The following is a 17,995-nucleotide window of genomic DNA, read 5'->3' as shown; positions in this document are numbered from 1 at the left end:
ATATATTCAGCAATTCCATTATTTTATTAAAAATAAATATTATAATAAATATTTTGTGTTCCATCTAAAAGCCAATATTATTAAGCCAGTCTGCTTGGTTCACTTTTTGTGGCAGAGTGAGAGGCAAAGATATGAGGATTAAAAACAAGTTATATTTTCTTATAAGAAAATGAAAATACTACTTTTACTTTCTAAGGAACAAACACTCTTTAAAACATTTTTTATGTCTTTTTCAGCTGCAAATTGAAGACTTTTGAATCCAAGGAGTTTTTCAAGTAACATAGATTGATATAGCAAGATCAATTTGAAGAATTTCCAATTTTCAATCACTTTTTGTTTTTTAATAATATTAATTACCCCCAATTAAAAAGTAGACTATGGGATATTATAGTGTCGTGGAGAATATTATACATCCTTCTTATTTCATAATTTCTTGTTTTATCATATTTTTAGGCATTTTTTGTCCTTAAATCTTCAGCACAGCCTGTGTTAATGGAGAGTGTGATGTCTTTTTTGTGAAAAGTTAAATAACAAATGTTCATTTCAGATACATGGTGTCAAATCATGGAGTGCTGAAAATGCTGTGTCATGGCTTGTTCATTGGCTGCTTTACTGGAAACAGCAGGTGACTAGCAGTCAGACCCATGCAGTATCCCAAAGCATATTTTCATCTCTGAGAGCAGCATTTAGTTTTTTTGTGGGGGGAAAAAAAAATTAAAAAATATATATATAAATTGTGATTTTACATACACCTGTATATTAAGAATTGACATAAATAATTTTTACACTTATACCTGCTTATGCGTCAACTCAAGAAACAAAAATTCCTGGTCTCATTTTCCATAAGATTTGACACAAATGTTGCTTTTTAAAGTTCTTCGTACAATAAATCTTTCCTTTTCTAAAAGATATTAAACACACTGAAAAACTATGTCCTTGTTTTTTCTGGATATCTTAGCATATGTAAACTCAATGATCAATAGTATATCAATACTAAAGTTTGGTGAATCCTTTTTAACATGATCTCTTATAAATCAGTAGTTTGGCCCAGACTTTCTTTACACACACGTCAGTTCGTGTTTATCTACAAGGTTCAGTTCAGTGTCATACCAGCCTCGGTCTAGAATTGGAAGCAGTACAGCTCTAACAATAGGAATTCTTGCTCAGTGCAAATATTCATGCTTTTGCGTGCATGAATATATCTGAATAGGTTGTGTTTTTTTTTTTCAGTTTGAAACACAGGAGTGTTTTAACTCCAGCAGGTTAGTTTTGTGGCACTAAGGGGAAGGACTGTGGTGTTCATTCACTTGGTATCTGATATCCACATTGTGTGCTCTCCAGTGGTTCAAAGTGTAAAGCAGATATGTAACGTCTAGAACTCAGATTTAATGAGATGCTTAGTGCTGACTTGAATGTCTCAGAGGTGTTGCTCTTGTTTGTCTAGATATGCCAGTAATCTATAGAATATATGCAGAATAGAAGAGGTTGTTGGTTCTTAGTAAAGAACAGAAGAGGGAATTTCAGTTAGTCTCAGGGGTCAGTAAGAAAGGCGTTGTTTTTGAATGAGAGAAGCAACACTTCTAATTTTTAAGGTTCAATATGTGCTTCACAGATACTGGGTTTAGTGCCAGAAAGAACTAGTGGATGATACAGTGCCCCCTCCTGTAACTGAGAGGCTTGTGCATTCATTTGTTTTTCTGCGCTAGTTTAGAAAAAAAAAAAAAAAAAAAAAAAAAAAAAAAAAAAAAAAAAAAAAAAAAAAAAGTAACCACTCTTCTCTTAAAAAGTCCTAAGTGATTAAAATATCCGTTTTAATTTTTTTTTGGGCTAATCTGCTCTGATAGTTACCATTGTTGCAGAAATAGGGAGGAAATGCACTTTTGTATGTGTTTATCATTGACTTCAGCTGTTGATATTTTCATGTCTTTGTCAGGTTAGAGAAAGAGCTTACCTCCCCATTGTCTTCACACAAGCTGCAGTGGAAACATGTCCAACCCCCAGGGCACCAGCTCTCTCTCCTTCTTCAGTGCTTTGGTGTCTGCAGAGCTGTTTTGCTCACATCTTCTCACTCCTCTCTTCCAATGGTGGATGTGCAGCAGTTTTTCCCTCTTCTAAATACATTACCCCAGAGGTGTTACCACTGTCACCAGTGGGCTTGTCCTTGTACCTTGGTGGATCCATCTTGTTGCCAACTGGCACGTGTTCCTGTGGACATAGGACAAGCTCCTAGCACTTCTAACAGAGGCCACTCCTACCAAAACCTTACCACTCAAACCCAATACAATCCTCCAAGTTTCACGGTTTCTGTTACGAGAACCTCATTTGACAAGATCCCCAAAGGGAAACAACTGAGATTACTAAATCTTACCTACTCATATAAATAGAAACAGATCATGTATTCTTAATAGTTCACTTTGGAGGTTTTTTTATTAGGAACCATCAAACTAGGAATTAGAGTCTAAAATCTTGTAAAGTGTAAAAGTAATTTCTCTCAAAATGAGGTGTTCTGCATGCATGCTGATACTACTTGCCCAATTCCCTTCTCCCTTTTTAATTCTTATCTAATAGAGCTAAATGTGAGCTATCATGTCCCTCATTACTCAGATAATTTCAAAGCTTTGGTCCTTAGTTTTAAAGGCATTTTGTTGCTTATGTCTGTGAAGTTAAAGTAATAGAGTTGTGTGATATCCACATTTAATTTTATCAAAATATCTTAAATATTCTGTATATAAAAAAACTGAGAAATATTTCCCTAAATACAGTCAGAGCACATTTGAAAATGAATGTTACAAATACAGTAAAGAGAAGTATGATCAAATACACAGAATAACAGTGAATTTAAAGTATTGTTTAAAGTATATAAATTGTCATAGAAAGCAGTTTTAACAATTAGACCAGTTTAATTGGGAGATTTGAAATCTATTTCTATCTAGGTGTAACAGCAGTAAGGCAGGGACAACTGGGAGCCAAGGAGGCGTCTGCACAGGCCACATTTCCTGTTCACTCATCTGTGATATGCACTCCTCCAGAGGCTGAACACAGAGACTTAGAGTCAATTTACAGCCTCCAATGTGGTGAGTGATAAACCAGGCCCAGGATCCCTCCAGAAGCCCAGTCATTCAGAGATGGCCAAGGACAGAACAGGAGCAATCTTAGGCTGAGCAGGAATGGGGTTCCTGGGTCCAAGGCAGAGGCTTAACAGAATCCCCAGACAGACCTAGTCAAGGTCAAGAGGCTGCCCATACAGCCCAAGCAGTTTCTGATTTTTTCTTAGATTTTTGTGGTGGAGAACAAAATATCATTTATGTGTCGGAAGTTTAAAAATTGTTATCATCATCATCATTATTATATAAAGAATTGTACAGTTTTTTTGTATTTGTTAAGCATTTTGAAATGAAAATTGTATAAAATGTTTACAATTTTGCATATATAGAGGAAAGTTCCTTCACAGTATTTAACTGATGGGTTAAAATATTAATCCACCGTCCATAGAAGGTGGAAGGTAAAGTGAACCGTTCTGTGAATAATCTGCATGGATTCCTTGACTGCAATTATATTTAAAATGTGCAGTAAAATGAACCTTTTCTGGCAGATTTCAATGTCTACCTTGATACATTTTCAAAGAGAAGAAACAGAAAGTGAAATCTCAGAATAAGATCATCTGTAGTTTGAATTAAAATGTTTAATGTTTATCCTCTTACTTTGTATTGATGAGTTGTTCTTTAAAGGCATTTCAGGACTGTCTTATTATCACCCTTAAAAGATGAAATAACATAACTGACTCAGACTTAAACTGACAGCATTTCAAATTTTTTATTCTAATGTTAAGGAACAACTCTTTAAAGATATATTTGCATTTTGATGTAATATCTAAATATGAGCAACTAGAGTGGCAGATACTCAGCAAAACTCAGTCTAGAAGTACTTTTTCTAATAAGACCCATGGGGTTCTTAATCTTGCTGCAGAGTGGGAGTAATTTGACTTATATTTTAAACTTTATCTCCATCCAGAGCTGCATGCCAATTTCCCTTCATGCACTACAGAAAATACAATTAGAGTCTTTTACCATTTTGACCACTGCATTCCTATATGAGGTTTTAATTTTAACGACTTTAATTACATGAAATACTAAGAATTATGGGAAGAAGTTATACAAGAATTAGTTGCATGGATAAGTACTCTTTGCTTTCTATTTTTAGTGCACTATTTTTAGTGCCTCCAAGTTTCTTTAATGTGCATCTGGCCATACTGATAGCAACTGATAATTCAGTAAATATGACTTTTGCCTTATTACCACAGGCCTCAGGCCTTGTATGGCCATGTGTTGATCTGACAGCTGGATTCTCTTAGGACTCTTGTGAAGCGTCTTGACCTGAGCTGTTTTATCTTTTCTTTGTCTACTGATCAAGTGACTATATGGCTATCATGTATACCAAAGGTTTGACAACACTAAGTAATTGCTGTGCAACACGTTGGGCCTCTATGATAATTGGGGTCTTGAATAGGCTGGGAACCAATGAGAAAAAAAGCCAAAGATTCTGTTTGGGAAGTATCAGATTGCCCAAGGATGGCTCAAGACTGAGGAAGGAGAGTTGTATCTTCATGATCTCAGGATACTGATCTTGGAATCATAGAGTGATGTGGGTTGGAAGGACCCTAAAGATGATCTAGCTCCAACCTCTCTGGTTGTGGGCACGGACACTGTCCACTAGACCAGGTTACTTCCAGCCCCATCCAGCCTGGCCATGAGCGCTCCCAGGAATGGGGTATCCACAGCTTCTGGTAACATGCTCTGGTGCCTCACCATCCTTGCAGTAAAAAAATTCTTTCTAATATCCTATCTAAACTCACACTCTTTCAGTTAAATGCCACTTTACTTGTCCTATCACTACATGGCCTTGTTGAAATTCCTTTAAAGCTTTCTTACAGGCTCCCCTCAGGTACTGAAAGGCCACAGTTAAGTCACTTGTGACTCTTTCCTTCTCTAGGCTGAGAAATACCAATTCTCTTAGCCATTTCTCATCCCTCTAATCATTTTCCTGGACCTCCTCTGTACTCCAACAGATTTATGTCCTTCTTGTGCTGCACACACCAGAGCTGGATGCAGTATTCCAGGTGGGGCCTCACTAGAGAACATTAGAGAGGCAGAATGACTCACAATAATTTTTTTCCCCTTCTGTTTGAGAGAGAATAAAGTGCTGATCTCAGGATGCAGAGGGACACTGAAAATTTGAACATAATACCTGAGAAATGAAATAGATATAAGAAAAATTTCTTTAAATAAAGAAGTTACTGCTAGTATTAATGAGATTTTTCAATATTTAGACTGTCTGTTAAAGCATTACTTGGGCTAATAATAATTTTGACATGGGGCTATTCTTTTCTATCCCAACATGATTTTTTGTGTAACAAATACTATTGCAGAGCATCAAATTGTAGGGGAAGTGGTTTTGAGTTTTTAGTTTGGTTGATTTATTGACACTTGCCAGAAAGACTCAAGAACAAAGTTTCCTTCCCCTATTCAGGCAATACTTGTAAGCACAACAATTTGTTATACAGAATTGAAAAGAAAACAGACGGTTCAAAAGTTGAATACAGCAACATTTTAAGAGAGGTAAATTATATAAACTTCTCACAGGTAATGGTCCCAGTTATTCCTTTGAATACCCAAAGAAGTATTGGTCACATACAGGTTGTATTCAACTTAGTTTTATTTAGATTAGCTGTGAAAGTAGGGGAAAGAAATGTACAGGATTCTATGGAAAATGCTCAAATAGTCGTATTCATCTTTATACTTGTCCAGGGTCCTCCACTCTCCAGCCAAGACCCTCAGATTTGGGGTTCTTGAAAGAGACAGTTTGATTTAGCATGCTCAAAAAAAAAAAATAAAAAATCCTAGGACAGTTCTTGGTGTCCACCATAGCTTCTAGGCCAGCAGGATCAGTGCCTTTATGGGAGGCCTAAACTGCACAGCCTGCACCAGGTGGACTTGCATCTTCTCAGTGGTGCATCCAGACTTGTCTGCCTCTGCAATTTGTCGACTGCCCTGAGCTCGGTCTCACCAATTACACCAAGGAGCTGCTTGTGCAACTCGTCATAGCTTGTGTGGTAGAAAGACCCATGTATTAACTACCCTGTGCAGCCTAGGTGAAGTTAATATGTATTTATATTGTTTCTAAGAACTGCTCAGGGAAATTGAGTTGTATGTCCAAGGTCACTTTGTATATAAGGTATTTGATTCACATTTATGAAAAATGGCTCCTTCTAAGACCCTGACAACTCTGTGAAAATCAGCAGCTTGTACCAGGCCTGCAGGCAATCATGACACACCACTGTCCATAATGTTATTTACTTATGTCACAAAGACAAGATTACATGTATCATGAGCTAACAGTTTTGTGTTTAGAAGGCTCCTTTCCACATACTTTATTATTCTGTCGAGAGATTAATTGGAAAACTTTGACATAGGAACATCTGGCTTTATGGGTTGCAATCAACTTCTGAATTTAAAAAGTATTTCTTAATCTTGGCACTTTTCAACAGTTCATATCCACAGTGCTATAAACTTCCATTAATCATCCCTTGGACATTTATTCAGTTCTTAATGATTATACACAGGCTTCTCATGGAGTTGCTTTGTATGACAGTAACTCTACTCTGAAATTGAGCTTTTTCCAGCATTGCAAAGGCAAGACAAAGCTTTCATATATTTCAACACTGACATTTTTAAAACAAAGACCTTTTTTTGGTTCTTTCAGACACCATAATGTACTTGACAAAAAAGAGTCAAAGGGTGAATTATTTTTACCCATCTAAATGAATAACTCTAAAATTAATCAATAGATTGTTAAAGTACTTTACAGAACAAGTAATTTTTTTCAAGGTTAAATAATGCAAAACTTTTTTCCTTCTTTTCCCAAACACTCGTTTAAGTTTTCACTTTTTTTTTGTTTGTTTTATAAATCAGAAATAAGTGATTACAGTGAAGTTTCAACCTAAACCCTTAGTTTAGATCTAAATAGCTCATGAGTCTAAATTTGAAGAATGGTAATTTACTGTTCTAAAAATAAAAACCTGCTTTTTCTCATTCATTTGGCTGCAGTTCTGAGATGTGAAAACAACAATTAATATAATATCAAACTTGTGAGTGTCCTCATTCTCAGATACATAAAATGCTCAGTTCTGTTAAATAAATATTACAGGGACTGACCCTGAAAATTAGATCTTTTTACTAACTTTGTAAGCACTTAGAACTTGGGTTATATATTACAATCAAAATTCTAGTAGAGTGTTAGATTTTAGACTCTTCATTTGGACATTTTTCTTTTACTTTTCTAATGAATATTTATCCTTGAGAAGGAGCTTGCTTTAGGGAGAGCCTTTTTCCTTCTTTGAAGACTTTGTATTATGAACATTTAATTTCTCATTGGAATTATGTGTTCTGTCATTCCTTATGACTGGACATTGGACTATGGCAATGCAGAAGAATAATTCAATCCTTCTTCTTTTGTTTTCTTTATTTATATGCTTGTTTTATTTCCAAGTTAATATTTTTTGCTCCTATGTTATTTTTGTTTTCCTCACTTTGAAGTCTCATTTGGGAAACTGCTTATTTTGATATTGTATTTACGTTTCAAATTAGTTTCTTTTTTGAGGCGAGGTCTATCTCACAAGAAGGACAATTCCTTAATCATGAAGAGAATTAACAACTTGAGTGTACTGAAATGATTGACTTGAGTGTACTCTTGCACACACAAGAGCAGCCTTGATGCAACCCACCAGCAGTTTGAGTTTCACACATACAATTAAATGAAAAACTCAGCTTACATTAAAGTTCTATATCTTCTGTCACAGAGATGTCTCATTTAGTCTTTTTCTGAAATACAGATATACCAATATTATAAATGTTAATCCTGCAAAAATTTAAGCTACAATTAAAAATCTAGGGAAACCATAGGTCTTAAAATACTTACTTTATGCTGGAAATACTTCACAGAAGCAAAATTTACAGGCAATTATCCATTTTGTTGACCTTTGCTGTTATTTAAAGATAACAGAAAATGCCTATTAACATTTAATATTTATGTGATATCTTCAAAAAAATTTAGATCCTAAGTTATCAGTTTAGACAGCAATAGATTTTGTAAGAAACATAAGAAATTGGTGGAGCTTTTTTTTTCTTTTTGACAATACAGGTCAGAGCAGTGTCCTTGCTCTAAAATGATTTAATATAATTTGAATAGAACGTTTCCTGGAAAAAAAAGGCCAGTAACCAAAGCTGTCATGCAACAGACACCCACATCTATAATGAATGCCATTAAGACCCATTAAACTCATCAGTGAAATTGGAAACATAAAAAATATCGATATGCCTAGTCCTACAAAATACTTACTCTTTTAGTGCTTGACCAAAGAATTAAGTTCAGTTTGTGTCTGAACTTCAATGTCAACATCATACAAACTGAGTTGATGGAACAGGAGGGATATGTTAACGTAATCATTAAATCCTTTAGTGTTAACGTAATCATTAAATCCTTTAGGATCTCTCAAATCAAGTAACATATTAAATATTGGGTTGGCATCAGCTTTGCTTTTCTAGTGTGCAACTGGTTGTTTCTAAATAGATCTGGATTTATTAAATGAGAGGCTTGAGTTTTAATCTTGGGCCCTTAAATCTGCGTTGTGGGGTGGATCCTTTGCAAAAGAAGTTTATTTTGAAGCTTGCTACATGATGTGTTGCTTCATGGGATCAAAGCAGTCATGAAGAACAAAGGAAAGGATCCCAGAGATCTTTGCTAATGTATGTTATATACAAATACAGGAGACACAATAAGCTGTAAGTGGTTGCTGCTTCAAATTTGTTTAATGCAAGTACTGCCTAATTTAAGCATAATTTAACCAAACCAGATAGACCCATTGACCAGGTACTTTTCTATTGGGTATATCCTTCCTCTCCTTTCAAGGGACAAGTGGCTATTCTCTTTTTTAGTGTACTATGCTGTGTAAATATTATCCCCAATAGCACATAAATGAACATGCATAGGCCTTATCAAAATATGCAATAATTTGCCCTTTTAAAATCAAAGCTTTTTATGTAGTAGTTTTATTTCAACATGCAAATAATGCCAATAAGAAAGAATCCACACAGCTGCAGTTTTCATCAACAAAACACTTAGGATTTTTGTAGTGCATATATATGAATAATGAAATCTAGGTGCTTAGATGTAAGTCTTTGTTAGCCTATGGCTTTGGTAGGATTAGAATGGGTTTCAGCACTGTTTATAGGTGTGGTACCACACCTCTTTTTTTTTTTTTTTAATTAACTCCATTTCTGTGAATCTGGCATATGTGGAAATGTAGAAACTATATGCCTAATTATTAAGAAGTTTTGGGTAAACTTTGCCCTATATTTTATAAAAAGCAAAACCTTTTCTCTTTGGAATATTTTTGGATATATTAAATGCCTAAATTAAGGCCTGCATTGCATTATAATAATCAGGGTATTGATAATTGTGACTATCAATGACAATATGTTTGTAAGAACTGTAGTTTTAGATGACTTTTAGAAATTAAAACTAGTCTGGTACATGAACAAGATAGGAATGTTTAAATTATATAATCTTTGTCAAGATTATAGCTATCTAACAGTGTACTTTTCAAATGTTAAGGTAAATGTATATTGTTCCTTTTCTGGAAGAAATAGATGATGTGCACCATGCTATTAAAAAAAAGAAAACACATCAAACCTGAATTCCACTTTGCAACACAAGGTGGGAGTTATGTGTCAGAAGTTTGAGGGCAAATAAAATACTAATTGACTTCACTAGATCAGAATTAGCCTAAAACAGGTAGGCATGTTGTAACGAAGTGCAAGAATGAAATTCTGATTCTCAAAAAGGTTAGTCCCATATTTCTTCTCTAAACTGTGGTTTACACACAAATTAACTGCATAGATGGGAACTTTGCTGGCATATCTACATGCAGTTCTACTAATCCTTTGTTTAGCAACAAAGCTGCATTGTTTCAATAAGCACTTCTTTTTTCAAATACATTTTGCAGTAGATAACAGTCAGTGCTGTTGACTACACATAGTGGTAAGATATTTTAAATCTCTGGTTCACAGCCAAGATTCTTCATGAACATTTCTAAGAGTTTATGAAAGACAGCTGCAGAAGGGAAGCCTCCTCTCTGCTAGCTGAAATTTACTATGCAGGATTCTGTGCAGCTTGAGAGGGAGCTACATGTTTTGAATTATAAAAGAACATGAAACAGCTGTGTTTCCTTTATGAAAGATATGGTGTTTTACTTTGAATTTTAGGAAAATATTGTAGATGATGCAGCATAACTATGCTTTGAATAGTAGCTGACACAGAAGTGGGTTGGACTGCCAATGTATTATTGTAATGGTGGACAGATTTATAATTTGCTGAGAAGATAAATTGACATGAGAAAAGGGACAGTTGTATCAACAGAATCAGTTTAGTCAGTTTGCACATCTGCTTTCTGAGAAAAATCCCACAGAACCCATGAACTGCAAAAATCAGATTGTAGGAACTGTGAATTTAATTCGGGGTCAGCATGGATATAAGGATAGATGCATTAATAAATACCTGGTTTGATAGGTAAGCTAGATTTTTAGCTATTTTAGAAACAAAATCAGTCTTTCACTGTGAACATATTTAAATGTCTAGGATGATATTTTCTCATGTCTTGGACAATAAATTTGCAATTTTTTTCACATGGTTTTGTGATTATTGAAGAGAAGCCTTCTTATAGGCAGAATATATATGAGTCAAAATACGTGTTAGGAAATGTGTTTTGCAGCCTTATTTTATTTCAATTGTTTAGTAGGACCTCTTTCAGTAAAAGGTTTATTCTAAAATATGCAAGCAGTGAAAGGTTGTTATCTCTATATTGCCTAACAATTATTTATAGAGTGAAAATTTAAATAAAAGAACTATTTCCTCTTGCATCATTAGGTAATATTATTATAGAGAGAAATAGCTGTACCAAAAAGGATGCCCTAACCTCTACCTTCCAAAAAACAAGCTTCAAATTAAACTATACTTCTTACATCTGTAACAAGAAATTTGTACTAACTAAGGCCACTTTATGGCTATTAGAAAATGTGTTTCATTCTAAAATTCACAATGAAAATGCAGAAATATTCGATGTTTTCTAATTGAAAGGTATAGGTTTCTGCCTCTTACACTTTGTACATATTCTAGTGCAGTTCTGACTTTAATTGGTACAGAGCAATGTACATTCACCACATCCCATTGCAATCTAATTGTACTATTTTTTGTTTGGTTGGTTGTTTTTTGTTTTTTTTTTTTTTTAACTTAATCATCTGGATTTCTTGGATCTAGAATTTGAAGTCAATTTCATAAGCTAAAAAAACTTAGATTTTATGTGTCATTCAACTGTAATGAATAGTGTGAGCTAATGTGTTACCACAGTATAAAAACATTCTTTTGCAAGTGTGTGAAGGAGTTTTAATAGCCTGTGGTGTCAGTCAAGCTTTTTGTCATTTATATCAGTGCCTGAGGAAACAAGGGTGCTAGTACAGTCCCAGAAATTTGGAAGGTTGTCTTAAACATGTTTTGTTTTGAGGTAGAGTGGGTGGGAAAAATGAAAGGAACACTACCTCTAAGCTGTTATTATTTCAAAATATAAATATAAAAGTCTTCCTCACAGAATAGTACCTATACAAACTTATTTGTTATTTATTTAAGTAAGGTTTGGGAGTTTATTCCACTTTAAAATCACTTCAGGATTGATTTATTATGAATAGAGTTTTTCTCAAAATAAAATAGGAAGCCTTGATGTCTGAACATAAAATGGCATACTTGTTGGCTAGTATTTTATTTCAACAACAGAAAGAGTTCTGTTTATAACTAAATGGAAGGGCATAGGTAAGTATGTTGACATTCTGCAGATGTGACTTCTTTCAGGTTTTGGTAAGAAATATATACTGAATTTCTGGCTTGATGGAAGAATTTGCTATCTAAACTTTATTCACCTTCTTTATAAACATGACATCTCATTTAAAAACAAAATAGCAAAAAAAAAAAAAACCAAAAAAAGAACTTAAATTCAGACTTTCTTAATGAGCCAGTCAAGATGAAGGCTACTATAATTGGAGCAATATCCTTATGCTAAAAAACAATCAGAAAACCAAAACAATAAACAATCCAGGTAATTTTGTATACTAGGTCTAATGGCTCATACTTAATTTTTTTCATAGAAGCCCAAAAGGTGCTGTAGTTTGGATTTGTGACTAAACCAGGGTTGATAGCACAAAAATGTACTGGTTACTTCTGAGCTGTGCTTGAACAGCATCAAGGATTTCTTTCCCCACTGCTCTGTCCCCATAGTGAGTAGAGCAGGCATAGGCAGGATACTGGGAAGGAAATAAAACTAAACAGACCCAAATTGACCAAATGGATATGTCATACCATATAACTTCATGGTCAGCAATAAAAAAAACTCTAAAACTCTCTCTGAGAGACAGCTGCTAATCATTGGACACCATTTTGATTGATCTATTTGTGGAATATGGTGAATCATTACTTTTGTATCACTTTCATTTTTTCTCAACTCTTCACTTCTTAAACTGTCTCTTGAAGAGTCTTTCTTGCTTTTGCTCTCCCTTTTCTCTCCTGTCACTATTGCTTGGGGCAGGGAAGGGAGGGAATGAGCAGCTGTGTGGTGCTTGACTGCTAGCTGGGGTCAATCCAATGGAATTCCCTACTCTTCTTGTACATGTAATAAGTAATTTTCAAATTCACACAAGTGATGGAATATTCTTTTATCTTTATACTGCAAATATAGGAAATTACTACTCTTGAAAAGTAGATGTCTGTTTTATTATTTTAGATAGTGGTTTGCATAACCTAAGCTCTCTTCCTCCATATCTTGAATGTGGAAGTCACAAGGTACAAACCTTTTCCTGGTACCCAGAGCAGTGATCTGTCTAGCACATTATCTGACTTTTGTAGACACAAATTCTTTTTAGCCTGAGTGCCATGTACTACTTCCATCTTTACAGTGCTCTCCCTGACCAATAACATGGTTGTGTAGTTTCTGGCTTAGGACTGATTTTGCTAATTTGAAAATAAATTTTTCCTGATAAAAATGATTTCTTTGTTGTTGTTGTTTTTGTTTTAATTCAGGCTCTCTGGAATGAATATACCTCCTCCAGTTATAAGCAACAAAAACTGGCTCAGACTACATTTTGTAACAGACAGCAATCACCGATACCGTGGATTTAGTGCCCACTACCAAGGTACATTTAAAGAAATAAATTTTAACTGTGGCTGCATTTGTTAGGAAAAATGATGTCTGAAGTTGTAGGAATGGGAAGGACCACTTAAAAAAAAAAAAAAAAAAAAAAAGAAAGAAAAAAACTCTCATAAAAAGTCTAGTTTGTTTTTCAACCTGCTGTATCAAATTACAATATGTTAGAATATGGGCAGTGTATTATCTAGTGTATTAAATTCAGTTACCAAAATAAATTACAGAAGATACCTGCTTTACATTAACCTGTAGCCTTTAAAAGCATTTAGCTTTTAAAAATGTCCTAAAGTTCTGAAAAGTATTGTGGAACAGTAAGAGAGAGAATGTCTCTATCATTAAATTATGGCATTGACTCTATAGTTGTATAAGTCATATTTTTAAAGCAGTGAGTAAGTTTCTGTTTACTAAAGTAGTATTTAAACACTTGCTTTTTACTATGTTTTGGAATGCTTTGCATTATTAAAGGCTTAATTAACCAGAAAGATTCTTACCCACTGTTTTTATGAACAAGAATTTATTATGAATAAGAGTGAAAACATCTGAAGCATAATTTTAAGAACTTCACTGTTTGAAACAAGGTCATTCTAATGATGACATGCTAATGAAAACTAAATGTCAGTAGTGCATTGTAATACTGGAAATAATATTTTTCAATTTCCACAGTGTATCAATGGATCTTCAGGGAACAGTAACCCCTTTTTGTGCTTTTGTGCTTTTTCCATTTATCTGATGAAAAAATGAATCATGGAATTCCTATCAAGATCTACTTCAGGGATTTCTTTTACAGTTTCTTAGAGCAAATCCAGCATAGGAAGAGATTAGTTGAATAAAGTTTTACAGAATCTGAAAAAATTTGTCACGAAACGCAAAAATTGCAATTAACAAAAGCCTATGATTAATCTTTTTAATTTCATTTTTGATATTAGCAAATTTTACACCTCTGTGTTGTTGCCTCAGATAGCATATTCTATACAAGAACAGAAAAAAATGATAACTTTTTTCAGCAGGTATTGTATATCGTTATTTGGATTTTCTGAGTTCATAGATGTTCTAGAATATGTATTCTGAATGAATTTATATGAAAGAAGCTTTCTTAATGTAGATTCAGGGCTGCTATACTGATTTATGAAAACCACTGACTCATTTCTTGCATATCTTTCATACCACATATGATAAACCACACTGTTTACTAAGAAGTTGCTAGCTTTTGGGACTGTAAAAAGATAGAAAGTAGGAATTCTCTCTAATAAACCTACCCCACAATTGAGAAACCATGTGATAACTATTTTGGTGGTTTAAGTGAATTGTTTCGGATTGTTGAACTGTTTCTTTTGAACTACTGAGAAAAGAACAAACCTCGTCTCATGGTAAACATACATGCATTTCTGCCAAAAATGTGAGGTAGTAGCTAAAGAAACAGAGCAGGTTTATGTTTACTTTTAAAATTGTATTTTATCCAAGACCCATAAAATGTGTGAGTTGGTAGGTGTGGGAGATTTGAATATGTTGTGCATCTTCTATTTCTCCTTACTGCGTAAGAATGTAGTGATTAAATAATGGCATTTTTACTATTTCGGTTTGCTCATTTAATTTTTACTGGTGTGTTGCTGAATGTATGTTAAAGTGGACTAAATACTAAGCTGTCAAATGCTGCAGCAGCCCACCGTACTTAAAATGAAGAAAATGTCTTTTGCAACTCTAAAATAAATGCAGGTGGTAAAAAAAATCAGCACGTAAAGGAATTAAATGTGCATACTCAAGCCTATATGATCAATAAAAAATAGCCTTAATAGTAGAAAATAGAAAAACGCAGGGTCAGATAACTGGGGATGTGTAGTGTCTGGTAGGTTATGGTAGGTTAATGGTAGACTAAAGGAGAGAGTGTGAGTAAATTAAATAGATATCATAGAATCATAGAATCATAGAATGGTTTATGTTGGAAGGGACTTTAAAGATCATCTAGTTCCAAGCCCTGTGCCATGAGAAGGGAAACTTCCACTAGACCAGGTTGCTCAAACTCTGCCATGAACATTTCTAGGGATGGGATATATTAAAAAAACTTCCTACATTTAGAAGATAAACATTAAATGTGTAGCACAAAAAATCTCAGGTTTTTTGAGAAATGTAACCTTAAATTTTTCAATAAGAGATAACTGTAAGCATTTTTGTAATGGCAATTTTCAAACTTTAATTTCACTTATTTTCAACATGAGTTTTCTGAAAACCAGATAATTAATAAATTTTTTCTAAAGTATTACAAAAAGCCATGTAGTACAAATGCTTGTTTTTATTTTCAATAGTTTATTTCACCATTATTTTGAGAGGGAATCTGTTAATTTTTTCAATAGCTTGTTTTATCAGAGAGTTACACAGTAGTATCTGTGTTAAAACCTCAACCCTTCCCCTGCTTAATTGATGTAGATTGACTGTAACTTCTTTCTGAGTTCCCTTCTTGAAACATAATATTTGCTACACAGTACTACTATAACTAGAATTACTGATTTCTTAGTACTTCCTCTAGTTTAATATTCTTTTGCCTATTGTTACATATTTTTAAGAACCTGGACTTCAAATTCTGAACTGCAGAACCCTGCATAATTTTAAGTTTGTCTCTGCGTGGCACTGCAGTACCCTTTACAGCTAATCACTCCCTTGGTTGACTGATTTTGTTTGCACTGGTGCACATTTTGTTAGTGTATTTGGGTCATGGTTTAACTCTAAGTAGCAATGAAGCCCTCTCACCACCCCTCACTCATTCCATCCTTAGAGTACAAGGGGGCAGAAAATAGGAAGAACAAGAGTGAAAATTTCATGTTTGAAATGAAGATGTGGAAAAACACTCATCAACTATTGATCTGGACAAAATGGCCTTATCATAAAAACTTTAATGACTGTTTTGGGTTTTGGAAAACAAAGACAAATAGTGAAGAAATTATGAAAAACACTCTTCCTCTCCTCTTTTGAAAGCTTAACTTCATTCCAAACACTTCCTCTTCCTCTATTCCACCGCAGATTACTCTTTGTCTCTTTGGTGATGTGATAGCCAGTGCAGGGGATTCAGGATAAAGTGTAGGGGTTAATTTCTGCTGTTCCTCATTTCTCCCTCTTTTCCTCTGCCATTTCTTCCCTCTTACTCATTTCTTCTGCCTTGATGTGCATTGACCATGGGCCATTGTCTCTTAGGGGAAGAACCTGCTTCTGTATGGGTTATCCATGGACTGCCATCCCTTTGAGGGTATTATTAGCTGTGGAATGGAGCGTTTTATTCCTTTCCCTCTGTATTTATTGCTTTATCTTAAATACATCTTTATAGAAATGTCACAAATTCTACTGACGAACTCCTTTGTGTCCTGTGGTGGTCCACTGTGGAGCCAGATGTGGCCAGTTGTGGCCAGCAAGGGACAGCTCAGTGCCTGCTGAAGGGAGAGGTGATATATTCATCCCTATACTCCTCCGCTACCAAATCCCTGGCATTTATACTAATTACAGTCTTATTCCCTTCTATTCTCTTAAGTTTATGAAAACTGTTTGATAAGTTTCTTTTTCATAAGACAGCCTCACATGGCTGAGATTCAGTGTAATACCTAAAGCTATTGTGGCCTAGACATTTGAAAAGAAGACTAAAAGTTGTGCACTGCAAAGTCAAATATATTGTTGCCTATGGAAAAAAAAATAAACAAACAAACAAACAAAAATCCACAGCAACAAAAAAATGGAAAACCTAGGGTATTACTTAATTTTTTGTAGATGTATTTTTAATATAATTAAACATAGTTTGCAATTTTCTGGTTAAGACCTTACAAAGAGGCATGGGCCTTTAAGTCCTTTAAAGTTTTTTTTAAAAATTGACTTATATAGAAAAAATGAAATTTTATGAGGTACATGAAATTGTGGGAAGCTCTCAGCTTGAAGTACACAGTCATGTTAGTAATGTATATTATTTCCTTTTAATATGCAATTTTATTCATGAAAAGTATTCATATATACAATATTTAAGACATTGGTAAACAATAACCAATGTGATTAGAAAAGAAATTTCAGTCAAAAAAATCAATTAGATGAGAATCAAAATGTTTCCCTACCTAGGTTGTCATGTCACAACCCACTTATTCTTACTTGTCTGGTCATCTGTGTTTCAGCACTTCTTTCTGTTCACTGACATTTCCTTGCCTTGGTGCTTTCTCTTATTGCTTTGTTAAAACTCCCTTTGAGTCAGAAACTGTTGGCTGAAGTAGAACAAAAGCTTCTTTGGATCTTCTTGAAGCAGCTGCTTCACTGTTTCTTGGCACTGGTAATCCTCTTTTGCTGTTTCTAAAATTAGTTGTGCTTTTTTACTCCTTCCATTTGCAGCTGCTTTTGGTTGCTGCTTTCTTTTGGTTACTTTTTCCTCTCCATCATTTATGTATGAATCCATAATATTATCTAAGTGAACAGAAGGGATTAAGTTAGCTTCACAGCATCTGGTCTTACTGACTGGCATACACAAACTTCAATCTTCTTTATATCAAGCATACCCAGATTCAGAAAAGGGTTTCGGGAAAAAAAAAAAAAGTCTGATAGTTAAACAGTATTTTAAGCATCTCTAAGTTTGCTATCTTTTTAGATACAGCATCCTTTTCCTCTCACTTTCTACTTTTGTCTTTCCTTAAAGCTTTGGAAGGTTTCAACAGTAGCCGTACAATTGCTAATCATTTA

At 34.3% G+C, this 17,995-nt stretch overlaps 1 protein-coding gene across 3 annotated transcripts in view; it reads left to right on the top strand.

Moving 5' to 3' along the window:
- CSMD3 (CUB and Sushi multiple domains 3) overlaps window positions 1-17,995 on the top strand; it is a gene marked incomplete at its 5' end in the record, with an annotated part of 578,503 nt that overhangs the window by 199,324 nt on the left and 361,184 nt on the right. For all 3 annotated transcript variants that reach the window (XM_083859670.1, XM_083859669.1, XM_083859668.1), the window contains one exon: window positions 13,177-13,289. In XM_083859670.1, coding sequence (XP_083715796.1) covers window positions 13,177-13,289 — 113 coding nt within the window. The remainder of the gene's footprint in view (window positions 1-13,176; window positions 13,290-17,995) is intronic.

The sequence above is a fragment of the Zosterops lateralis genome (genome assembly GCF_965231275.1).
Source record: "Zosterops lateralis genome assembly, chromosome: 1".
NCBI lineage: Eukaryota > Metazoa > Chordata > Aves > Passeriformes > Zosteropidae > Zosterops > Zosterops lateralis.
The sequence above is the reverse complement of the archived record's forward strand: the minus strand, read 5'-3'. Positions and strand labels throughout refer to the sequence as shown.